The sequence below is a fragment of the Bufo gargarizans genome, chromosome 1 (assembly GCF_014858855.1).
Source record: "Bufo gargarizans isolate SCDJY-AF-19 chromosome 1, ASM1485885v1, whole genome shotgun sequence".
In the NCBI taxonomy this organism is placed as follows: domain Eukaryota; kingdom Metazoa; phylum Chordata; class Amphibia; order Anura; family Bufonidae; genus Bufo; species Bufo gargarizans.
Window position 1 is genome coordinate 242,078,402 of NC_058080.1, and position 27,724 is coordinate 242,106,125.

The 27,724-nt window shown below is 41.7% G+C and overlaps 1 protein-coding gene across 2 annotated transcripts in view; it reads right to left on the reverse strand.

The window, feature by feature from the left end:
* STPG2 (sperm tail PG-rich repeat containing 2) overlaps window positions 1-27,724 on the reverse strand; it is a 993,492-nt gene that overhangs the window by 705,310 nt on the left and 260,458 nt on the right. For both annotated transcript variants that reach the window (XM_044275675.1, XM_044275686.1), the window contains exon 11: window positions 21,216-21,308. In XM_044275675.1, coding sequence (XP_044131610.1) covers window positions 21,216-21,308 — 93 coding nt within the window. The remainder of the gene's footprint in view (window positions 1-21,215; window positions 21,309-27,724) is intronic.

The window sequence follows — 27,724 nt, forward strand, 5'->3', positions numbered from 1 at the left end:
TATAGACCCGATTTTCCTTAAAATCCTGAAGGTCTTTATTAAATTGATGGTGTTTGCGTTCTTTAAGATTAAATTGGAACTTCTCAATCATATTTTTAAGTTGGAGTTCTTTATTTGTGAACTCTGCTTCCAGTTTAAATGACTGTGTAAGTTCAATCTGTTCTTTTAGTTGATTCTCTAAAATGGCCAAATTAGGTTTTCCTCTTCCACCAAAAGGTGCATAAAGCGTAACGAGCTCTGTGTAGCCTCGAGCTCCCATTTATTCATCAGAGCTGCGCTCCTGCATCTCCTGGCTGGAATGAGGGTAATCCTCAGCCCCCTTGGGACAATCTGTTGTTTGATATAATTTTCCAGGGATAAATGGGAGCTTGAGGCTACACAGAGCACGTTGCGCTTTATGCACCTTTTGGTGGAAGAGGAAAAAAACTATTTTGGCCATTTTAGAGAATCAACTAAAAGAACAGATTGATCTTACACAGTCATTTAAACAGGAAGCAGAGTTCGCAAATAAGGAACTCCAACTTAAAAATATGATTGAGAAGTTCCAATTTCATCTTAAAGAATGCAAACACCGTCAATTTAATAGAGACCTTCAGCAATTAAAGGAAAATCAGGTCTATATTAGTATAGAAAGGAGTTCAAACCATCATAATAAAATACAGGAATCGGGCGTTACAGCTAGTGACACAGAAGCCTCTGAGACCGAAAAATAGAGGAAGGGGTAGAAGACGCTATAGAGGAAGAGGAACTTGGGAAAGACGAGAAACCAATAGTTTTTTAGAACAGGGCAGCCCCTACCCCCTGCGAAATCACAGTCAACACAGGTCACCACCCCCTACCAATACCGGATCCCAGTATTACAACAACAGGGGCAGATCATAAACCTTTCCGATAAACCCTTAGAGGAGACAGAAAAAATTATTCTACTTAGAGGCCTATCCTTTGTTCCAACTTCCACCTTTAATCTATTTAACTGGATGAAAGACATTAATCTCTTTGCGCGTAAGTTGAGATGGCATAAATATTTCACTCTTAAAACAAAACGCAAGAGCAAAGAGTTGGGAATTCGAATGGACATGCTTCAGGATGTCCAGTTAATTTATAGTCTTAGTGGTAGCATACCACAGGAAGGCAAAGGTCCATTTACAGCCCTTAAAAATAAAACTGTCAGGATGCCTCCATTAGGGGACCCAACTTGCACAGACACCTTTGTCATGCAGTTTTCACAAGAATTAGAGGCAATGACATCGTGTTTCAATATATCCAGATTGGAATATCAGGAACTCCGAAATCTGGAACAAGACCAACAAGTAACAATAAAACCGTCCGATAAAGGAGGAAATAGTTATTTTGGGAACATCTTAATACAAAAAAATGTGTCTGGACCTCTTAAATGATAAGAAAACGTATGAGATACTTTCTTCTGATCCCACTAAATCGTATCAGAAAAACTGTTTGACATATTGTGCCTGTCAAGATTGGACGGGTAGATTGTATGTACAAAAAACATCCCACGGTGGCGACTTTTTATAGTTTACCGAAAATACATAAGGGGGTGTCCCCTCTGGAAGGGCATCCAATCGAGTCAGGTGTCAACAGTTTAAGTCAAAACATAGGTATCTATATTGATCAGATCTTGGCACCTTTTGTAAAGACGTTGCCCTCATATATTAGAAATACCAGCGATTTCCTAGGCAGACTTGAGGGTGTCTCATTGGAGGAGAGGATGTCATTCGCATCTATTGATGTAGAGGCACTCTACTCCTCTATACCGCATCATCTGGGACTCAAGGCCGTTGAGGTGTTTTTAAATATGAGGGGTTGTCAATTTCAAGCCCATAACAAATTGGTACTCCAATTGTTGGATTTCATCTTGACATGTAATTTTTTCCTCTTCAATAGCTCTTTCTTCCACCAGCTCAGGGGTACGGCAATGGGGAATTCCTGTGACCCATCATACTCAAATCTGTTCCTGGGCTGGTGGGAGAGGAGCATTGTGTTTGGAGATGAAGCCAGCAAATTCACCACAGAAGTGGTAATGTGGAACAGGTTTATCGATGATATTTTGATTATTTGGAAGGGAGGTAAACAAGTCTTTATTGAATTTGTTCAGGAACTTAATGTTAATGACATCGGCATGAAGTTCACTTTTGATTTTCAATGTAATGTCCTTCCTTTTTTGGATATCAAGATCAGTCGTGATCTGAAAGGGGAAATTAAGACGAAAACCTACCGAAAAACAACGGCAACCAATTCTTTTTTGAATTGGCAGAGTCATCATCCCCTACCCCTGAAAAGGGGCATTCTGGCGGGACAGTACCTCCGGATGCGAAGCAACTGTTCCTCGTTTAGGGATTTTAAAATACAAACAGATGACTTAAGAAATAGGTTTTTGAAGAAAGGTTATCCAGATCACATACTTAGGACAGCTTTTAGGAGGGTGTTGGCAAGCAATAGGATAGAAGTGTTGCACCCTAGAGCACACAAAAATGAGGACAAACAGATCCATTTGATAGGAACCTTCGATTCGGCAGCTAATGAGGTAAGATCTGTCTTGAATAAATTCTGGGGCATTTTAAGATTGGGCACTGACTTTACAGAAGTGATTTCAGAGAGGCCCCGGGTCCCTTATCGTAGGCCTCTACATAACTTTGGCGTATCCACCGCCGATTCTAAATGTAAAACAGCTTCCTTCAGTAAAAAGCAAAAAAACTTTTTTTTTGACTAGCTGAGTATTTTCCCTCGTCAACAGGGCATCAGCTAATGTGAGCAGTAGCTAGCAGTACATGGTTGGTACATGATAAATGCCACAATGTATGTACATAGTGAATACATTTTGAGAACCAAGTTCAAAAGCTGTTAGGATGGTATGTAATTGTGTTGTTGAAGTTATTATTCAGAATCTCTTTTATACAGTATAACATCTGGTAAAAACATATACAATAAATCCCTTCATGGTGCTTTGTCTGCTATCTTTGCTTCAATATTTTATTATGTGTTTTCAATTATATTGAGCTAAATAGCACAATTCTTCAAATGCACTAAAACAGCTATGTTGTACCAAGGGAACAAAAACCCATCTGTTTCTTTTTTTGTAGTAATTTTGAACTGTATTTAGTTGCTTTTTGCAACTTTTATTTTTTGTAAAACCAAATTTAAAAATCTTCTGAGCAAATTCATGTAATTTGAGTAGGGCAAAAGCACAATACAGTATGATGATTGACAATGGCAACCACATAATATCAAGAAAGCCAGTGAACTAGTCCACTAGTTGAAAAGACAGAATGGAAGAAACAAGGCAAAATAACAGCTTCAAAGAAGAACTGCCAAATATGTGTCTGCTACTATAAAATTTTATTTTTATCTAAGAAACGTAAGTTTAACCCTTAAAGGGGTATTCCAGTTATAAAAAGCTATTCCCAATCCATAAAATAGGGGATAACTATTAGATTAGTGGTTTATCTACCATATTTTTTGCACCATAAGACCCTACTCATTTTTAGAGGAGGAAAACAAGAAAAAATATTTTACATCAGACCTCGGATCAGACCCCAAATGTTCATCAGACCTCAGATCGGATCCCCAATCTGCATCAGACCCCCAAATTAGACCCCCAATTTTCATCAGACCTCAGATCAGACTCCCAATCTTCAGACCTGAATGACCCTGTAAATACCATATAAGATCAATAATCTCTACTTGGAAATGCAGGGTGACCACCACTATGGCATTTACCAGCTTTCATCAGATCTCAGATCAGCCCCCAATGTTAATCAGACCTCAGATCAGACCCCCAGTGGTAATGAGACCTAAGATATGATCCCCAGTGTTAATGAGACCTCAGATCAGACCTTCAATGTTAATCAAACCTCAGATCAGAACTTCATGTTAATCAGACCTCAGATCAGTCCCCCCCCCATGTTAATCAGACCTCAGATCAGACCACCATGGTTCAGCAGACCTCAGATTAGACCCCCAGTGTTAATCAGACTCAAATCAGACCCTCAATGTTAATCAGACCCTAGTCTCATGTGGCCTCTTTACCCTTCATCAGACCTCCGATCAGACAAAAAAATAAATAAAACAACTTACCTCTACTGCTCTGGACGGAGACACCACTTTGGAGATCCAGAGTGCTCTTCTCTCAGCACTACAATCTGACATGCCCTCGCACAGCATCAGGTCAGAGTGCCAGGACACAGCATGGCAAGCAGCAGAAGACCAGGGAGCAGTAATGCCAGCGCTAGTAGTGCTGCACTCACTGTTCCTCCTATGTACTAATCAGCACTTTTATAATGGTAGTACAATAGTATTTGCTTTATAGGATGCACTGACATTTTTCCCCATCTTTTTTTTGGGGGGAGGGGAGTTTGTCTTACAGAGCGAAAAAATATAGTATTTTATTTTCGGGCTACCAAAATAATGTTTGCCATATTTTTATAGAGCTGTTTGTAAAACTATATTTTAAAGGGAGTCTGTCACCTCCATATGGCCATATACAGTGCTTACATTGTCCTATCGTACAGCTATACATGAATGTAATGGTACCTTTTTTATTTACTTTACACTTGCAGAAGCTGGGAAAATAACCTTAAATTCATATGCAAATGAGAACTCGCAAGTGCCCATGGATGGCGTTCACTGTGTAGTAGCCCAGGCTGCTCTGCCTGATTTCAATGTTACTCTGCCCCAGCCTCTGCTTATGCCCGCCCTCCTATTCCCTTGTGTCATCCTTTGGTCTGGCCGAGATCCCGCGCCTGCGCACTTCAATGCCCATTGTGGGCACGGCATCGCTTCAACTAGTGCGCATGTGCCGGCGAGGCAGTGTGCAGGATCTTGGCGAAACCGAAGGATGACACAAGGTAATAGGAGGGTGGGCATAAGCAGAGGTCGGGGTGTAGTAACAATGACATGAGGCAGAGCAGCCTGGGCTCCTACACAGTGAGCGCCACCCCTGGTCACGTGCGAGTGCTCATTTGCATCTGAATTAAACGTTGTTTTTCCAGCTTCTGCAAGTGTAAAGAAAATAACAAAGGTACCATTACATTCATGTATAGGTGTGTGATAGGACAATGTAAGCACTGTATATGGCCATATGGTGGTGACAGACTCCCTTTAAAGCAATGCATTTTCTGTTCTTAGATTTGCTAGGGCTAATGTGTGCCAAATGTTTTACAAATTATTTTTCTACTTTAAATTTATAGTGTATGATTTTTTAAAGGATTATCTCATGATTAATAAAAAGAAAAATAAGATCAGATATCATCGAGTACATGACAATCTCTTTCTAAAAAAGCTAGAACCAGCTCTGTACCGCACATAAGTCCAGGGATCTCCCCATCCATTGCTCTGCTACTTTTGTTTCAGGCTGGCAGCTCAGGGAGCGTGTCCTTTCTCAGGGGAGTGTCCTGGAACTGTCACAGCTTCTAAAAGTAGATACAGCTGATAGCAGTTGAAGGATGGAACTGAGCATGTGCACAGCAAGGTGGACATAGGAATTAGAAAAATAACAAACAGCAGGTGGCGTTATACAGACACATTTGATTGAATAGCTCAGTTGCTATATTACATTTTTAATTACATGCAATTGCAAAAATATTCAGACCCAGTATTCAGACTGGTTTGAAAAATGTAGAATATTTTTCGTGGGATAACCCCTTCAAGTTCTCAAGTTCACACTAAAATAAAGTATTAGCATGGGTTACCTATTTTGTTTGGTTGCTTTGCATACTGTAGTGCAGGGGTCAGCAACCTCTGACATTTCAGCTGTTATGAAACTACAACTCCCCACATTCTCAGAACTCCCAACAGCTGGAGTCCTGGAGGTTTCTGACCCCTGCTGTAGTATGTATAGTCTCAGCTGAATTGGGCAACTATGGTGCTGTTGTTTTTTTTCTGTATCTTATTTCTGTTTCATATTTATGTTTTTACTTCACTTTTGATATACCTATATTTTTGTATTCTGCAGTTGTCCACTGTAAATAGGTCATTTATAGGAACCCCAGTTAAAGATGAAAAAAGCCCACTGTCTTTATAGTGATCTGGTTCTGCTAATACCAATCAGTTCTGCCATGCTGGGGGGTACCACGTGGTCTCAGGTCCAAAAGATGCAGTGAAGCTTCCTCTATTTTCTACATAGTACTCAATGATCAGTATGCATGCTGCAAAAGAGAAGACACAGTAAAAAAAAAAGAAAAACTTCTGTCTTCTCCTTGGTGATCCCGGGTACCCCACCTATTACTGCTAAATTGAAGGAGCTTTAAACATGCACTTCTAGTAACCCAGAACAGGGTACTGGCAAATTGTTCTTGTATTTGATGTTATCTAATCTGCTCATGGTTTGTATTAAGTTTAATATATATTCATAAGTTGTCTGTAGTTGGCAATGCCCTAATTCATTGGAAGGAAGCTTAACCCTGCCTATCCCTAAAGGAGAAGCTATCTAGCTAGTATTGCAGATGTTAATGGCAGATGTTAGTGAAGTTTTAGCTTAGCCTGAGAGAGGCAGCAGCCATTCCAGTCTGAATCTGCATGTGAGAAGAAGCATCAGAGCTTGGTTGAACACCTGTTTGGCTGGTGAGAAACCCAGCTTTACTGAAGCTGAAAGCAAGTAAAGAGAACAGCAAATGTTCCAGGAGTGAATCCTTAAAGGAAGGAGGAGCAAATATCCAAAGTCTAGAATAACAATGTCATGCTTGTTAGCAAAGTATTCCTTGTTCATGGCTATAGACTTTCATGCTTGTGGAAGGATTAACAGTCACTGGCACCTTTCACACGTATATAATGGTTTGGCCAACCATTTGACAATCTGCATTCCTCTGTTGGGCATTGCAGAGCTGATTGTAAGACTTTTTGCAAGTGGATGGTTTGTAGTCTCTAGCGCCTACTACACTTTCTTGCTATGTGTGTGGATGGTTAGTTTGTGATGCCTTCAAAATTTTAGAGAGTTTTGCACAACTGTGATCATCTTGGAAAGGTTGCAAAGTGTTCAGAAGAAACTCAAACACCACTACTCCTATTATTATCGTTGTTGCTGCTTGGCTACTTACAGCTATTGTGAAGAGACTGCACTGTGACTTGTCATGGAACTGTGTCTTGAAACCATTGGATGTACTACAATTCCCATTCTGCACTGTAGTAAAGAGAGACTTGTTTATCTTCTAAAACTGGCCTGGAATTGGTGAGTCCAGTATCATATGCAGGCCACGGCACCTACAGTCTATCTCCTGCCTTGCACCCATACTTCACTCATAACGTCAAACTACAATGAGGCAAGAACCTCGACATCAGGGTGTTCCCTGGCACTATGGGGCATAGGTGTGAGGATTTCCACTGTGAATAAGTATTGCAGCCACTACCACGCCCACCCTTCTTTCCTTAGGAACTTGTTCAAAGCCAAGGAACATGAGCCGTACATTTTCGGTGTGTAGTTTTGAACAGTTTAAGAAAAGATCCTGAAGCTGTAAAGAATTGATAAATGAAGCATATTAAGCAATGAATACACTTTAATAATATATAACCCCTTTAAAGATATAACATAGAAACAGTACATATTATGGTAAAAGTATATATATATATATATATATATATATATATATATTCTAAGGGATCGTCTCTTTTCAGGGGGTCACAATCACAGATATCTCACCAGACAACGGATTTTCATGTCCAAACTGTGCATTTATTTTGACAGTCTTCTTATAAAGGATAGTCCAGTTATACATCACTGGGTGGGATGAGGTTCCCGCACCGCCAACACTTAAAACACAAATAAACTCATGCCCGTCTAGGCGCTACCTAAACACAATACGTCCCTACCTCACTCATAGAGCTCAGTTCACACATGGACAACCTATGCGGCTTTCCTCAGCCAACATCAATACTGCAGGCTGTGGAAACTCCAGTACCTTTTGGGGGAGTGTGGCCCAGTAGTCCTCCAGGCGCTGGGCGTGCAACCCTCGTTCTCTAGGTGTCGCTAGGTCCTCCAAAGCTCAGGCTATTCAAAGCCTTTTGGCCCCTCAGTCCTCCTGACCGAGACCACACACAGAGCCCCTGCTTCACAAAACAGTCTTGCTCTCCCTCCTCAGACTGACCTACTCTGAGGCGCTTTATGCCAGCCTGATTACAGCAGGCCTCACCTGTGATCACCTCAGGTAGAAATGAAAACCCATACTGGAAGGGTGAGACTACTGTCACTCTCTGGATTTTATCTGTCTCACCCATCTGAGGTACCTGAAGTGGGACAACACACCTTCCAGCACTGTTCACATTACCACATATACCCCCCCCTCTTCTTCAGACCGGAGGTCTGGGGATTTTCCCACATCGTACCATGCCCTCTAACTTCTGCAATCTTTACAGCCATGTTTTCCACAGGGAGCTCCCGCCTCCTCCTTTTGTTGGAGATCCAGCTGGTCAGTTTTATACCTTTATACCACCCTTTAGCCGCTCTGGTGTCACCTGGTGTTCACACTCACTTTGTTTCTTTCTTCTACCAACAGATAACACATCTCTTTTTTCTTTACTCCCCACAGGGTTTAGCTCAGGTTTGGCTTCAGTTTCAGAGTCTTCTGCTTTTTCAGTAGCTCTGCCCACTTCGGCCTCATCAGACTCTTCATCTTCTGGCATTCCCTCCAGAGGGTCACCCAGGCCATTGTTCTCCTTTCGGGCAGGCTCTAGGAGAGCCATCTCACAGTAGTAGACAACATCTGTATGCTGGCCATCTGTCGCCTCATATTTCTTCCCCAGCAGATCGCTGGCTTTCTGGAAGGCATTGACGGCAGAGGGGACATCTTTCATGACCCGGTCCTGGCTACTCACTGCCATGAGTCTCTTGACTTCTGCCTCCACATCAGCTTCATCAACTTGTTCAGAGAAAACTTCTTCCATCTTCTGCCGGCTGAGGCAGAGTAAAGTGCCACCATCTTCAGTCCCATTTTTAACAGGCTCTGACTTCTTGGCATCTTTCAGAGGATGCTCCTCTTCAGGTTTCTCATTTTACTTTGATTGAGCCAACCTGTCATCTCGAGAAGCTCTTGCCTCTAACTCGTCAAGCTTAGTCTTCTCCAACTCATAGATGTTCTTCCCGACATCATCCTTTGAGCTCATGGGATCCTCCATCTCTGCTCTGGGTTGCTTGTTCAGCCTCTCACATTCACCTCGCTCCTCAAGCGCTTCTTCAAGGGCTCTAACCAAGGAGAGGGCCTTGGTCTCTTTCTCCCGAGCATCAGCCTCAGCTCGGTCACGTTCTTCGGCATATCGGGCTGAGCCGTATTTCTCTATATGAGACATAATTTGCCTCTGGTGGTCCAGGTCCACCATCAGATAATCCAATTCTCGCTGTAGTTGGTTCTTGGTTTTGCGCACATACGTAATGTAAGTGCCCCGCTCTTTGGCCTCCTGTTCCAGCTGCTCCCTGCTTTGGTCTGCTGCAGCAGCAGATGTAGGAGTACCACCATTGCCTTTTGGACACTCTGTGGGGGGTCTACCCAGAGTCTCTTTGAGCACATTGTCCATGTCTACTGCAGTTTTCTGTGCTTCTTTACTCTTCACCTGGATATCAGGCAGTAGATCCTTCAGCTCACTCATCACTTTCTGATTGCAGCTGTAGTGACAAGTCTGGTCATCTACCACTGCCTGGTTATAGGTCTCAGTCACTAGGATGACGTCTCCCCACTTAACTCTCGTCACTTCAGGTATAACTATTGTCTGGTCACTACTAGTAACTACTTTAATTTCGCAAGACTTTGACCGGGTAGCTTCTTTCTCAGAGTTGCTATCGGCCGCGGCACATGCGTCACCTATTTTACTTTCGTCATCATCATCAGTTCTGACCTCTAGGGGCACCGATGCGCTAATCCCCACATTGGACACTTCCCCAGCAACCATAAAACCCAGTGGGTACTGCATATCCACCCCTGGTACGTGTGGTACACTCTCTGGGCTCACAACATTAACTAGCATTTTTGTATCACATATATTTTTACTAGGAGGGGGGCATTTCTTTCCTGATCACATCCTGAAAGGGAAAAGGCATGTCAACATCATATACTTCACATGACCTCACATTTTCATTTTTCACTTCAACTACATCACTGTTTTCAATGGTCCTTTCCCTTACACGTTCACTTAAAGGGACAGTTACAAGTTCTGCAGGAGTTTTTTCACTCTCTGCAGAAGTGTCTCCATTACTCCACAACTCCCAAAACAAGGGGAAATCACGGCCCAAAACTACATCATGAGCAAGCTTGTTTGCAACCCCAAACTTATACGTCCCAGTTCCCACTGGAGTCTTACACTCAGTGAGAGCCACCGGATAGTCCCTAATATCCGCATGATTGTTCCGCACATAGTCCCCAGCTACCAAACTGGCATGTACCAAGCTCACCTGGCACCTTGCGTCCAACAACGCATTACCACAATATATATATATATATATATATATATATATATATATATATATAAAATAGGAGTAATGGCAATGAGGAGTAATGTATAAGGTGCTCACAGATTGAAATAAGTCTGCCGTGAAACAGTAGTATGAAGTCCGTCTATGTAGCAATTCTCAGTATCTTGTAACTGTTATTACACTCCTCTATATAACTATATGGTTTGTCTGCGTCCTGCCTGTAGTAACAGCAGATGATTGGTAACTGCTGTTCAAACCTGCCCTTCTAGCTTCATTTCAGTAAGTATAGCCTTTCTGTAAAAACAATTGCTTACAGATACAACTTATATGTATGCATCTAACCTGTCCATAGATTTCTTTTGGGGAAGACATACGTACAGTATTTAAAAAATGTCTCCTTTCGGCACACCTTTGGTCGGTTTATGTTGGTATACTTTTGGCCTCAGATATATTGACAACTATGCTTTTAAAAAACAACTGGATCCTGCGGTATACTTAAAAAGAAAATAAAGACAGGTATATGCATCATTATAGGCACATAGGGATAAATGCCTGCTTCCATGATGGAGGCTATAATTGTTGTACTGCCCAAGCCTGGAAAGTATCCCACCCTCCCTGACTTGTATAGGCCAATATCACTACTGACTAAGATTTTAGCGAAGGTCTTAGCAAATCAGTTACAAACGGTCATTTTGACCATTATACATAGGGACCAATCGGGATTCATGCCTGATAAATCCACTTCGGTAAATGTTAGAAGACTCTTTCTTAATGTCAAAGAAGGGCAGAATCGGATGGAGGACAGCCATACTTCCCCTAGATGCAGCCAAGGCCTTTGATAGTGTAGAATGGAACTATCTTTGGGCAGTGTTACAAATCATGGGCTTTGGGGGAACCTTTATATCTTGGGTTCAGTTACTATACCGGGGCCCCACAGCCAGAATTAGAGCTAATGGGATATTAGAGGCATTTAAACTGGGCAGGAGAATGGACCAGGGGTGCTCATTATCCCCGCTCTTATTTGCTATTGTGATTGAGCCACTGGCATGTTTATTTCGTTCCTCAGACAAAATTGTAGGATTTCCTATGGGAGATGGGAAGGAGCGGGTATCTCTTGACGCTGATGACAGGCTCATATATGCGGGGAATATAGAGAAGTCACTAGGTCCTATTATGTCCATCATAAAGGATTTTGGTGATAGGTCTGGTCTTTGTATTAATTGGGATAAATCGACCCTGTTGCCGCTAGATGTGTCCTCCGATAGTTTTCTCCTTCGGTCCACTCAGTTGCAGATTGTTCAACAATTCAAATATCTGGGAATAGTGGTCTCAACAAACCTGGGGCACTATTTGAAAAACAATATAGAGCCGCTCCTGGGCATTATGTCTGAAAGAAATTACGGTGTGGTGCAAACTCCCAATGTCAGAAATTGGTAGGAGTAATCTGTTTAAAATGGTTCTTATGCCAAAACGTATTTATGTCCTGCACAATTCCCCTGTATGGGTACCTCGCCGGATATTTATTAGAATAGATAGACTATTTAGGAATCTGATTTGGCGCAAAAAAACAGCTAGGATCCGACTAGATAAGTTGCATAGAGGAAAAGATGCAGGGGGGCTCTCTATCCCTAATCCCTGATTATATTATATATCTTCACAGCTGCAGCAGTTGAGAGGGTGGGGAAGGATCCCTGGCGAAGGTTGCGTCTGGCCAACTGATAGCATATATCATAGGTCATGACTCACCGGTAGCTTTGCTGAAAAATAGTGGTCTCTGATAAGATAGCGGGATATCCTACTCTCAGTATGATACATAAAGTCTCGCTAAGGTGTCGTGTATTGCTGTCTGTACAGGGCTTCACCCAGGTCACTCCTGTGTGGAAGAATCCCCAGTTGCCTGAAATATTTCGCCTAGAAGGTTTTTCGCCTTGGGACTGTAAGGGCGTGAAATTCTTATATCAGCTGCAAAAAGATGGTGAGTTTAAGTCCTTTGAGCAACGTAGAATTTAGTTTGCTCTTCCACATAAAGCCTTTTATCAGTTTTTGCAGCTACGACATGCCTTTCAGGTCCAGGCGAAATCTGTCACTTAAATGTACGACTGTTCCACTGTTCCAACAAATCCTCACGAGATACTCCTCAAGTGGATTCATTTCGTCTATTTATAGGAATTTATTTGTGAAATCAGTGAAACAGGACACTCTAGTGGTCAAGTATAAATGGGAGGGGGAGGTTGGACCAATATCAGAGAAACAATGGAAGTCGATATTGGCATTGACACCTCAGTTGTCACTTTATGAAGGCCAACGCATGTCTCAACTGTTTCTTGTTCACATGGTGTATAGGACTCCAGAATTTTTATTCAAGATAGGAGCTAGACCTGATGCATCCTGTCCTCCATGTGGAGTGAGTCCTGCTTCCTTGATGCACATGTTCTGGGAATGTGCAGAGCTTAGGAAATTCAGGACTGATGAGTGTTGGTAACTATTAAAGATGTGTACAATATCGAGATCTCGGCTAACCCAAGGACATGTGTACTGGGAATACTGGACATTAAAAACCGTCATTATTGTCTGGGAGTGCAGCTTTTTCAGGCTAGAAAACTGATTGCTAAATACTGGCTTAGACCCCAGGCCCCATCGAGGACTGAATTCATAAACAGAATGACCGATATCATTCGTCTAGAAAAGGGAATATGTCTTAGGAGGCAATGTCTGAAAAAATTTAACAAAATCTGGGACAAATGGGTGGACTATAGGAATGGTGCAATGTAAGTAGGCCTCTCACTGTGGAGTTGCCTTTATACGAAGGGAATATAGCATTATGTGTACATGTGTTCATGCCTACGAATGGAAGTCATACATGGAAGGGTTGATCTGATTGTGTCACGACCATGGTCATGGTCGTGACTCCTGAACCGCAGGCTGTTGCCTGCGGTTTTGTTTGTTTGTTCAACCACAGGTGAGGGCCGCTAGTATGTTGCCTCACTTGTGGTTGCCGCGGAAAACAAGTTGTTATTTTGTATTGTTGCAGTATAGCAGCCCGAGCTGGTGCTAGGCAGCTTGCTGCAATGTGCATGTGGTTGCACCTGGCAACCTGTCTTTGTCAGGTGTGTCTTTTGTATGTCTGGTGTGCACAGGGTTTTAGTTATGTGTGCACTTTCCCCTTTAAGTGGCTGTCTTCCCTTCCCCGGTGTGAGAAGGGTTAATTCCCTTCCTAGTCTGTGAGCACTGGGTGTGTCTGTGTGGGTGTGGCCACTTTGGGCTATAAAGCCTCTTTGGAGACCTGAAGCTAAGGGGTTCTTCAGCCATGCTTTGCTGGAGACATCCTCCTGGTAATTAACCATCTGCCAGTGGGGGCCACCCTTGTGGTCATAAGTTATGTCACACATGATGTTATGAAGGTGTGTTTTTGGTATGCTTGTTTATTGCAGCTTATGGTCCTGTGTTCCTGTGTGTTGTGTGGTGTGTGCTGTGTCCGTGTGTGTTCTTTGGACAGCAGCGCGTCTGCATGGGTTCCAGGCTGTGTGTCTGTGGCAGGTAGGTGCTATACTTGTTGCATTTACCTGCCATTGCCATAAGTTGTTTATGTTTCCGCTTTATTGTAGCCTGGCCTGTGAGACTCCTGTTCCTCTGTGCCTAGGAGGAACAGGTAGTCTTACCCTGCTCCTAGTTGAGGGCAACCCTGAGGGCTAGTAGGGACTTCAAGGTTACGGAGTATGAGCCCTCCTACCATCAGGGTCGGCTCATACAGCTAGGAGTCAGCGTTAGGGATATGATAGGAGGTGACCTGCTCCCTGATCTCTGTCCTGGCCTTGCAGCGACTCCATCTTCTGTCATCGCACGGCTGAGGGTTTTCCCCATCCTTAGCCGTGACAGATTGGGGATCTGGTATGGTACACAAGGATTGATGGTTATCCCTATGGATTTTAACTGAACGGTTGATATTGTGCCGTTCTCATCACCTTTTTGGGTTTTGATGGGGGTTGAGGCTCTTAAGAGTGAATAGATTGTGATAGCTAAGATTCTTCAATGATAAGAAATCACAATGATATCTTGCACTGACAATATGCATAATATGTGTTACTGCTGGGATAACATATGTCAATTAACAGAGATTATGTATACCTCATACTGCAAGGATAACTGTATTTGTATTTTATTTCTACCTCTGGAAAACAAATAAAAATTATCAGATTTTTAAAAAAAAGTATAGGCACAGAGATGCATACAATCAGCCATATTGCTTATACAGACACACATGTAGCCCAAATATAAAGTAAATTTACCACAACATTACATTAGACACATATGTTTTAGAATAACCACTTAACATGGGCAGCACGGTAGTTAGCACTGGTGCCTTGCAGCGCTGGGGTCCTAGGTTTGAGTCCGACCAAATACAACATCTGCATGGAGTTTGTATGTTCTCCTCGTATTTGCGTGGGTTTCCTCCCACACTCCAAAGACAGACTGATAGGGACTTTAGCATCCAACTGTCCCCAATGGGGCTCACAATCTAATGTCTGTAAAGCTCTGCGGAATATAGTAGTGCTATATAAGTGCATAAAATAAATAAAACGTGTATTTCCTTTTTAAAAGCCAAAAATCTAATTCTGTCATTTTTAGTTATATCCTTCGTACAAAATTGTTCCTAGCGCAGCTTCCACAAGAATTTTGCGTCCAGCAATAATAGAATTCGGAACCTGCTTACTTCTGGCACAAAATGACTATTCAACTGGAGACAGGGCTAGTGTTAGACAAAGTGTGGCCCTGGGCAAAGTTACAAATGGGGTCCCATTGCATCAAACTACAGTGCTGATCTCTAGAGCTTCCATCAGTGTTACCAGAGTCTTAAAAGATCAGGAGCACAAGCCCCAAAGCATATGCCATCCCCTCACATACACACACAAAATAATTTATCAAGTAACAAAATTGGACCAAATATTTTATCACCATACAGTGATTAAATATTACCTCCATACAGTGATTAAATACTACCTCCATACAGTGATTAAATATTACCTCCATACAGTGATTAAATACTACCTCCATACAGTTAATGAACAAAATAAACTATACAAAGATCAGTATTACCAATGATACATTATACAATGCCTAAATAGTTTTGCCACAGTGCACTACTAAGGCCTCTTTCACACTTGCGTTGTCCAGATCAGGCGTGTACTCCACTTGCCGGAATTACACGCCGGATCCGGAAAAACGCAAGTGTACTGAAAGCATTTGAAGACGGATCCGTCTTCAAAATGCTTTCAGTGTTACTATGGCAGCCAGGACGCTATTAAAGTCCTGGTTGCCATAGTAGGAGCGGGGAGCGGGGGAGCGGTATACTTACAGTCCGCACGGCTCCCGGGGCACTCCAGAGTGATGTCAGAGCGCCCCATGCGCATGGATGACGTGCCATGCGATCACGTGATCCATGCGCTTTGGGCGCCCTGACATCACTCTGGAGCGCCCCGGGAGCCGCACGGACGGTAAGTATGCTGCTCCCCCGCTCCCCACTACACTTTACCATGGCTGCCAGGACTTTAGCGTCCCGGCAGCCATGGTAACCATTGAGAAAAAGCTAAACGTCGCATCCGGCAATGCGCTGAAACGACGTTTAGCTTAAAGCCGGATACGGATCAATGCCTTTCAATAGACATTCATTCCGGATCCGGCCTTGCGGCAAGTCTTCAGGGTTTTTGGCCGGAGCAAAAAGCGCAGCATGCTGCAGTATTTTCTCCAGCCAAAAAACGTTCCGTTCCGGAACTGAAGACATCCTGATGCATCCTGAACGGATTTCACTCCATTCAGAATGCATAAGGATAAAACTGATCAGGATTCTTCCGGCATAGAGCCCCGACGACGGAACTCTATGCCGGAAGAAAAGAACGCAAGTGTGAAAGAGCCCTAACTCTACTTACTGCACCCCTGGAAACAACAATACCAGATAGTGCCCCCTAATGAACACTGCCAAACAGATTGTGCCCCATATTGTACCCCAGACATTGATTATGACCCAGATGGTAATAGTACACCACACAGTAAAAGTACCCCATTTGTAGCCTCCACAGTGATAGTACATCAACATGGGATGTATAAAACAGCTGAAAATACCAAGGAGGTTGCTGTAGATAAACAGGAAAAAAACATATGCAATTCATGCGGATATGCCTGCAAATCCATTCCAAAATTGGCAGGGGTATATTTCCCCTTCACCATTGCAAAGGGTGAAATCCGTAGTGGCGATCCACAGCATTAATTTACATACTGCAGATTCAAAATTTGCACCGTGGGTCAATTTACACTGAAAATTTTCGTCTTGTGTCTTAAAATCTGATCCACTTTGCTGGTACCGTACTACCGTACAACACTGTGGATTTGCCATATGAGAATCCATTAAGGCAAATCTGCGGATAAACCACTACATGTGAAACGACCCCACTAGTGCTCCTTTTAGGCCCAAATGGTAATAGTTATTTTCTTAGTCCCAATGCCCACCACTGTGACCCTCACAAAGTAATCATGCTCTTTTTATGCCCCTTAGACAGTAATAGTGTGGCTTAGATAGTGATATCCCCTTTCTGTCCTACCACAATAATAAATACCCCTTTGTACACACTAGAAAGCAATAACACCTCCTCTATAGCCCTGGTAAGTACTGTATTTTTCAATAACAAAGCTAGAGGGGTAGTCTTGAACAATTAACTTTTAATGAATCGGACCTAAAATAACATAACACACTGAATACAAATATAAAAGTTGGAACAGTCTTACCGGTATACTGATGATTCCGTGTGCGGATACCAGATTAGTTAGCATCGCTGATAGGGAGGGGGAGGGGGAAGAAGGGAAATGATACAGTGTGTGTATCCTGTTCCTATTGTGCCTTATCAGGTCTATTTTGCACTGATGACCTCCTAATATGGAGTCACGGGGGGCCCCGTCCAGAACCTTGCCCTATTACAAATTCCTAGGAGAAACTGTAAGGGGAGAGGGGTTGAAAAAATATCTATGCCTCATCTATTATACCTAATATCTATCTACCTAATAGATTGGGTGTAGATATTTATTTAACCCCTCCCCCCTTACAGGGTCTTCTAGAACTCAGGTCAGACCAGCAATCAGACCCCCAATGTTAATAAGACCCCAATGACCTCAGATCAGACCCACAATCAGACCTCAGCTCAGACCCCAATGTGAGTGACCCCCATTCAGACCTCAAATGAGACCCCCATACCTCATATCACCCCCAGCCTCATATCAGCCCCAATCCATAAATCAGTCACCAGCCTCATTTCAGCAACCCTCAGCCTCAGATCACATAGAGACATAAAAAGTGTGTCTTACAAGATGAAAAATACGGTAATAATGCCCCCTTTGTGCCCCTAGAAGCTAATAATGACCCCTTTGTGCCTAAGACAGAGTTACTCATATATAATACATGAAAGTATTATTAAACATGGGTATATACTGTGCCTGTGTGAACCGGTAGTAATTGTAACCTCATGAATGAGATGTACTGCAAAAATAAGCTGATAGTGGCTCATCTTTGGGGAGGTCAAAAGAACAAGCAGATACCGTACAGAAGAACAGTGCTCACAGGCTGTCACTCCGGCAGCCCGGTCAGTGCTTGTCTACTCGCACCCTATGGTAATCGGCTGTGAGCAAAAAGCTCTTGATCACAGGAAAGTGTCTCTGCTCTCCCCTCCACAGCTCAGCTTTTAGTCTCATGTAAAAAAAATATATGCACAAGGCTGATTTTAAAGTGTGAAATGCTCTGCCTCTAGGCCCCTTTGGAGAAAAGGGCCCTGGGCAATTGCGTAGTTTGCCACATTCCCTTTTACATCCATGCCAACTCTGACTGTAAGACTGCCTGTTAGCGATTTCAGGAATAGACATCTTAAGAGAATGCAGATATATCTTCAGATTGTATTTATTCATAGATATAAAACACATTTCCAAGGAGAAGTCTTCACCAGTTACAACCTGCCTACTTATCATAAATGATGATGGATTCCATTCTCTTGTTTTAGTCCACTGTGTTATTTGTGACCTGTGCCTCTGGAGATAGGGGCCATGGGCAATTGCCTAGTTTGCCAAATACCCCCCCCCCCCCTTCCCCAATACCAACTCTGACTGTAAGACTGCCTTTTAGTGACCTCAGTAACAGATGTCTTAATAGAATGCAGACTTATCTTCAGAGTGTATTATTGATGGATATAAAACACATTTCCAAGGAGAAGAAGTCTTCACCAGCTACAACCTTCCGACTCATTGTAAATCGTGATAGATTCCATTGTCTTGTTTTAGTCCATTCTGTTATTAGTAAATTTCTCTAGATGGGTGAGAACCCCTGGGGAAGTAGTAATGGCGGCCATGCAATCGACTTGTTTACTTTTCTAGAAATGTCTATAATTGATCGATGGCTGAATAGAGTTTTTAGAACTTGACGGAAGAGTACAGTTGTTGGAAAATACAAAAAGACAGAATATTTCTGCTCGAAGGAGAACAATAAATTCTCTTCACCTCTAAAATTTCCATCTGAAACTAAAGCTGTCAGAAGCATATTATTACATAGCATACAGAGCTGTATATTACCTTTCATTTATTTGTAATAAAATGTCTTAAAAGAATAACACAAGATGCCAAACAAAGCAATCTGCAAGGCCTAGCATTTTTTAAGTTGAATAATTGTTCCTTCGGGAAAAGTAGAACAATTAAAATGAGTTTATAGAAGTAGAACTAAAATGTCATTTCTGATTCTTCTGAAAAAGTCTAAACAGAATTAACTTGTAAAGCTATGTTTAGCTTCAGGCCAGTTCAAAGAATTGTTATCAACTGTTGCATATGGCTGTGGCAGAGATAATTTCGGCATTATTTATTTTATGGCTTTTTCACAGTTATGGATTTGCTTGGATGTACATTTTGGTTTTATTTAGTTACATTCATGAGTAACAAAAAAAGTTTATTTTTACTTAAACTTATATATTGAATATTCATTTGTTATATTTTTCAGAACTCCTCGCATGACATGCGTCTCGATGTGTAGCCCAAGCTATACACGGGGATAGGAGGATTTGTTCTGGGAAATGATGGATAGGAAACTTAGAAAATGTCTGGGCCATTTTAATGGATGCCGTAAAACCGGGTATCATATAGGCTTTAAAGGTGTTGTCCAGGCTACAGATATTGATGGCATTTGCTAAGGACAGGCCATTAATATCAGATTGGTGGGGGTCCAACACCCAGAACCCACACCAGTCAGCTGTTCTGGACAGTTCCAGTATATGTAGCTAGAAGCAGACAGCTCCATACACTGTGCAGTGGCCACAACAGGATACTGCAGCTCCCATTTGGGGGAGTTGGAGCTGAGCTCTGGAAACTGCATATTGTATGTGGCTTTCAGCTTCCGCTTTGTAAACCGTATAGTTTCAGGTCCAAAACAGCTGATCGGTGGGGGTGTCGGGTGTCAGACCCCACTAATCTGATACTGATAATCTATCCTGAACTGTAAAAACAGGAAAACCCTTTTAAATTCTGTGGATATACAGATACACGTTCACGCTTAATTGTCCGTAATAATGGATAATCTATAACCAATGAGATTATATATTTACATATATAATTTGGGAAAAAAATTGGCATTCGAACATAGTAGTGTCAACATGCGGTTCTCTTCTGTTGTACGGTATATCTAAGGAGAATAGAATTCAAGGCACATGAAAAATATGTGTTCTGGTCTTGTTCAGCTTTGTCACCTTTTGGGAATCCAATCACCATTCACATCAATGTCCTCATGCTAACTGACCTATAGGCAACTTTGTATGTGATTGGACATTGATGTGGATCAATACTGTATCTTTGTAACAAGGCTGAACAAAGCCATCACACGGACATAAAGACATAAGAGTACAGTAGTGGAAGGTATCAAGTGTATAACTTACATCGAGACTCTACTTCAAGCTGAAAATATCTATCATTGTAGGTTTCGGCAGATGCGATATGTACAGTAACTCTTCTTGGCTCACTTGCATTAGGACAGAGCTGTGATCTGTGACTACAGCTCATCTACAGTGCATACAGGGAATCAGTGGTAGTCTGAGACATGCCTCCTGCCTCATCATTAGTTCAAGCTTCTACTTTCTGCCTCCTCACTGCAGCTCTGCCTCCTCTAATTAAGTGAAGTGTACTTACAAGTCTTTAACCACATCACATGAATTCACAGCATGGAAAGTATATTTGTACTACAGCAAAGGTAGAGTGATTATAGTGCAGACTACTATACTGCCAATGAGAAAAACATAAATGGGAGATTACTGCACATATACTAAGGGAAATGAGCCTTAGGGTCCATTCACACGTCCGCAAATGGGTCCGCATCCGTTCCGCAATATCGGGAACGGGTACGGACCCATTCATTCTCAATGGAACAGGAATGGATGCGGAGAGAACACTATGTGCTCTCCACATCCGCATTTCCGGAGCGTGGCCCCGAACTTCCAGGCTTCGGCCCCGAAATCCCAGGCCACGGCTCTGCAAAAAAATGGAACAGGTCCTATTCTTGTCTGGCCGGGTGTATTGCGGATCCGCAATTTGCGGATGTACAATACACTACGGACGTGTGAATGGAACCTTAGTAAGAGGGAGCCTTGAGGATTGCTATAATTTACTGGTAACGCCAGTAAAATATTAGCAAATTGAAAACTAGTGGCCATTGTGTACATGATTTCAACTGCTAAACTACTAAAAAAATTAAGTGACAAGACAATAAAGTTAGGTGAATTTCCCTACAGAAATACTCTACCTTTGCAATAATTTGGGTACTCAGTCTTTCTGTTCCTGATGAAAATACAGAGGATTTTTGATGCTTGTATGATTCTTCAGATCTATCTTTTACCTACAGAATTAGCAGAAAGGTAAAAAAAATGAATACATTTTGTTTAGCATTTTCTTATACAATGTAAAATTGTGCATTCTAGTGACAGAAGCATACTAGGAATAAAATAAAACTAGACTTCCCACAAGGTGTTCTCACTTTGCCGTCGAGGTGAAGACTGGCCATAGACTCTACCGTGAAACTTCTCAGCCCAGGGGGCTACAGACAGTATTATGGTAGCCACTGTTACAGTTACATACTGCGGTGGGGCATAGAAGCTAGTGGCCTGACCACAAGGCCCGAAGCATATGAAGTGATGTACAAACAGAACAGGTGGTTATGATTACTGGGACCACTATAGGGGGCATTATTACTACTGGGGGCAGTATTTTTCTGTAGCATAGTATTTGGGGCCAGTGGAGTGCACAGCAGGTACAGTATTAGGGGTGGCAGCAGGATGACACCGTCAGAGCACCAGGATGAGCAGTTTATGATGAGAAGGTAGGGCGGATGGTAGAAGAGTGAGGAATCTAAGATGTCTGTGTGTCAAATTCTGCATGACTGAAAAAAGATGAAGATGAAATAAGTCATCCTGTCAGTCTGGGCTGAACGGAGAAGATGAGGAAAGAGAATTTCTACATCAGAGCAGATGTCACTTGATGTAATAAGTATCTCGTGTTGTATTCTCTTGTATGTTCGGGAGCTCTGAAATACCAGGCGGCATGCTAAAAATAGGACTAGCTTGGTGCTGTCGATTGCAATACGATGGTTAAGCTTTTCGAACTTTTAAAAGTGAACCTAGATTTTCAGTGAGATCCTACAACTATATCCCACATGTGAAAATCCCTTTATAGACTCCATATAGTTACTTACGCTGGAATCTCAACAAGTTTGTGCCATACAGGTGAGGCATACAATGTGGGAACAGCAACCTATAAAAAAGGCCAGTCCATGAATCCTCAGTAAAGAATAGTTGGCTGCTAAGTTGGCCTCATTATTTCCTGCAATGCTACACTGCGCCACCATCTGCCACTGCCAAGGCACTCCGCCTTGCACATCACAATTCATCAAGGGCACCTGAACCACCATCAAGCAGAAGACCCTAGAACCAGTGTTGAGCCCTGAAAAGAGGAAAAGGTATCACCACTGCACAGCCAAGAGATCATTAGTGTGAGTAACGACTACAACCACCATTCTAGCTACTATCACTTCTGTCCTCTCCTAGGCTTGCTGTACTTGGTAGTCTCCACTTAAGGCCTCCTGCACACGACTGTATGGCTTTTTCAGTGTTTTGCGGTCCGTTTTTCACGGATCGGTTGTCCCTTTTTTTGTTTCCGTTGTGTTTCCGTTTATGTTCTGTTTTTCCGTTACGTTTTTCTGTATGGCATATACAGTATACAGTAATTACATAGAAAAAATTGGGCTGTCGCACATGGCCGGTATCCGTGTTTTATGGATCGCGAAACAGACAGCTCTAATTCGTGATGACCCCTTTTGTTAAATGGCTGCCTATACCCACATCTTTTTCCTTGATCACACCATTCTCTGTCAGTTTTTCACGTACTGGCCTCATCTAGACTAGCACTGAAGACAATCCATCGTTGCTATTCTAATGTGAATTCTTACTGAAATAATCCAGCACACAGCTTTCCTGGAGACAGAAGACAGACCTATCTCCCAGGTACACAGCTCACAGGTCTAAATAGCAGGGTGAATAAGACTCCTGACCACCGGATAGTCAGGCATACAGGGCAGTGACACATTATCCCTTACATGAACAACCAAAGGGAGCATACAAGTCGCAGGGGACAGTTCACACATACCCTCAGAAGCTTACAGCCAGCACGCACAACATAAGCAACCAGCATAAACGGGACACATCTACCGCAGCCAGTACACGAGAGTGCAGGCATCCAGCCTACATGACAACGCAGGGTCACAGTGAACAGCACTGTGACAGTTGGGGTGAGCTGTCAATGGACACACATTTTCCCCTAAGACTACATCCACGTCTGCATTTGTAACCACATTATAGCGAATGGGATCCGTCTGGCAACGGCGGTGTCCGGCATATGCAGGACACGGTAATTCCACTATTCTGCTTCTTTACCGGAACAGAATACTGAAATTACAAGAGCAGGTGTGGACATAGCGTAACAGGGTATATTAAAGGGAAACTGTCACCGTGAAAATGTAAAATAATCTGCAAGCAGCATGTTATAGAGCAGGAGGAGCTGAGCAAATTTTATAGGAAAAGATTCAGTAAAACTTTCAATTTATACATTTAAATTCCTGCTCATTCTGGGCTTTGAGGTCCAGGAGACGGTCCTATCAGTGATTGACAGCCTTCCCTCTATGACTGTGTATACAGAGATAGCTGTCAATCACTGATAGGACCGCCTCCTTGACTTCAAAGCCCAGAATGAGGAGTAATATAAATGAGAAAGTTACAAGTTTTACAGAATCTTTTTCCCACAAAACTATACAGTGGATATAAAAAGTCTACACACCCCTGTTAAAATGTCAGGTTTCTGTGCTGTAAAATAAATGAGACAAAAATAAATCATTTCAGAACTTTTTCCACCTTTAATGTGACCTATAAACTGTACCACTCAATTCAAGAACAAACTGAAATCTTTTAGGTGGAGGGAAGAAAACAAAAACTAAAATAATAATAATAATAATGTGGTTGCATAAGTGTGCACACCCTCTTATAACTGGGGATGTAGCTGTGTTAAGAATTAAGCAATCACATTCAAAATCATGTTAAATAGGAGTCAGCATACACCTGCCATCATTTAACCCCTTGGGGACCGGGCTAATTTTCACCTTAAGGACCAGGCCATTTTTTGCAAATCTGATCAGTGTCACTTTAAGTGGTGATAACTTTAAAACGCTCTGACTTATCCAGGCCATTCAGTTTTTTCGTCACATATTGTACTTCATGACACTGGTAAAATGAAGTAAAAAAAAAAAATTTTTATTTATAAAAAAAATACCAAATTTACCAACAATTTGTAAGAAATTGCAAATTTCCAAGTTTCAATTTTTCAACTTCTATAATACATAGTAATACCTACAAAAATAGTTATAACTTTACATTCCCCATATGTCTAGTTCATGTTTGGATAATTTTGGGAATGACATTTTATTTTTGGGGATGTTACAAGGCTTAGAAGTTTAGAAGCAAATCTTGAAATTTTTCAGAAATTTTCAAAAACCCACTTTCCAAGGACCAGTTCAGTTCTGAAGTCACTTTGTGAGGCTTACATAATAGAAACCACCCAAAAATGACCCCATTTTATAAACTATACCCCTCAAGGTATTCAAAACTGATTTTACAAACTTTGTTAACCCTTTAGGTGTTCCACAAGAATTAATGGAATATAGAGATACAATTTAAAAATTTCACTTTTTTGGCAGATTTTCACTTTTAATAATTTTTTTCCAGTTACAAAGCAAGGGTTAACAGCCAAACAAAACTCAATATTTATGGCTCTGATTCTGTAGTTTACAGAAACACTCCACATGTGGTCGTAAACCGCTGTACTTGGCACACGGCAGGCACAGAAGGAAAGGAACGCCATGCGGTTTTTGGAAGGCAAATTTTGCTGGACTGGTTTTTTGACAACATGTCCCATTTGAAGCCCCCCTGATGCACCCCTAGAGTAGAAACTCCAAAAAAGTGACCCCATTTTAGAAACTACGTGATAAGATGGCAGTTTTGTTGGTACTATTTTAGGGTACATATTTTTGGTTGCTCTATATTACACTTTTTGTGAGGCAAGGTAACAAGAAATAGCTGTTTTGGCACAGTTTACATATTTTTTTATTTACAACATTCATCTGACAGGTTAGATCATGTGGTATTTTTATAGACCAGATTGTCACGGACGCAGCGAAACCTAATATGTATACTTTTTTTTATTTATGTAATGTGATTTCATTTTTTAAACAAAAAAAATAATGTTTTAGTGTTTCCATAGTCTGAGAGTTACATACATAGTTTTTTTCAGTTTTTGGGCGATTATCTTGGGTAGGGTATGATTTTTGCGGCATGAGACGACAGTGTGATACAACAGTTTGATTGGCACTATTTTTGGGTGTGTGTGACTTTTTGATCGCTTGCTATTATACTTCTTGTGATGTAAGGTGACAAAAAATAGCTTTTTTTACACAGTTTTTATTTTTATTTTTTTATTTTTACGGTATTCACCTGAGGGGTTAGGTCATGTGATATTTTTATAGAGCAAGTTATTACGGACACGGCGATACCTGATATGTATACCTTTTTTGTTTATGTAAGTTTTACACAATAATATCATTTTTGAAACAAAAAAAATCATGTTTTAGTGTTTCCATTGTCTGAGAGTCATAGTTTTTTCAGTTTTTGGGCGATTCTTGGGTAGGGTATTATTTTTGCGGGATGAGATGACTGTTTGATTGACACTATTTTGGGGTGCATATGACTTTTTGATTACTTGCTATTACACTTTTTGTGATGTAAGGTGACAAAAAATAGTTTATTTAGCACAGTTTTTATTTTTTATTTTTTACGGTGTTCATCTGAGAGGATAGGTCATGTGATATTTTTATAGAGCCAGACGATAAGGACGCGGCGATACCTAATATGTATACTTTAATTTTTTATGTAAATTTTACACAATAACAGCTTTTTTAAAACAAAAAAATGATGTTTTAGTGTCTCCACATTCTGAGCCATAGTTTTTTTATTTTTTGGCGATTGTCTCAGGGGCTCATTTTTTGCAGGATGAGGTGACGGTTAGATTGGTACTATTTTAGTAGGCATACGCCTTTTTGATCGCCTGCTGTTTTACTATTTGTGATGTAAGGTGACAAAAAAATTGTTTATTTAGCACTGTTTTTATTTTTTACGGTGTTCATCTGATGGGTTAGGTCATGTGATATGTTTATAGAGTCGGTCGTATCGGCGATACCTAATATGTCTTTTTTTCCCCTCCTATTATTTACCAATTTTTTTAACTTTATTTGGGGAAAATTACTTTTTTGTTTATTTTTACTTGAAACTTAAATTTTTTTGTGGCAAACTTTTTTTTTTAAACTTTTTTTTCTCTTTATTTTTTTTGTCCCACTTTGGGACTTCAACTTTTGGGGGTCTAATCCTTTACAATGCATTCCAATACTTGTGTATTGGAATGCATTGGCTGTATGAGTAATACTGTGTGTATTACTCATACAGCTTCCGGGGCCTGTGAGATCCAGGGGGCTGGGTCTCACAGGCTCTTCACCGGAAGGCATCGCGCTGCCTTCCATGCCATCGGGTCCCCCCTACAGCCCCATGGGGACCCGATGGCATCACCGCCAGCTGCTGCCGCACCATAAAAAGCCGCAAACCGCAGGTCTGAATTGAATTGGTCACAGGACCCTCCCCCCCCCCCCCCCCCCCCCGCACATTTAGCCAAGGTGCCTGCTTAATGATTTGAGCAGGCACCTTGTTCCGATTGGTGATCGGAAATACACATGACATAGCGGTACGCCATGTGTCCTTAAGTACCGGGACAACATGCCGTACCAGTACGTCATGTGTCCTAAAGAGGTTTAAGTGCCTTTGATTAACCCCAAATAAAGTTCAGCTGCTCTAGATGGTCTTTCCTGAAATTTTCTTAGTCACATCCCACATCAAAAGCCATGGTCCACAGATAGCTTCCAAAGCATCAGAGGGATCTCATTGTTAAAAGGTATCAGTCAGGAGAAGGGTACAAAAGGATTTCCAAGGCATTATATATACCATGGAACACAGTGAAGACAGTCATCATCAAGTAGAGAAAATATGGCACAACAGTGACATTATCAAGAACTGGACGTCCCTCCAAAATTGATGAAAAGACGAGAATAAAACTGGTCTGGGAGGCTACCAAGAGGCCTACAGGAACATTAAAAGCTGTGTGGTACATGTGACAACAATCTTCCGAATTCTTCATATGTCTGGGCTACAGGGTAGAGTGGCAAGACAAAAGCCTTTTCTTGCAAAGAAAAACATCCAAGCCAGGCTACATTTTGCAAAAACACATCTAAGGTCTCCCAAAAGCATGTGAGAAAAGGTGTTATGGTCGATGAAACCAAGGTTGAACTTTTTGGCCATAATTACAAAAGATATGTTTGGTGCAAAAACAACACTGCACATCATCAAAAGAACACTATACCCACAGTGAAGCATGGAGGTGGCAGCATCATGCCAAGGGGCTGTTTTTCTTCAGCTGGAACTGGGGCCTTAGTTAAGCTAGAGGGAATTATGAACAGTTCCAAATACCAGTCAATATTGGCACAAAACCTTCAGGCTTTTGCTAGAAAGCTGAACATGAAGAGGAATGTCATCTTTCAGCATGACAACCCATACATCCAAATCAACAAAGGATTGGCTTCACCAGAATATTAAAGTTTTGGAATGGCCCAGC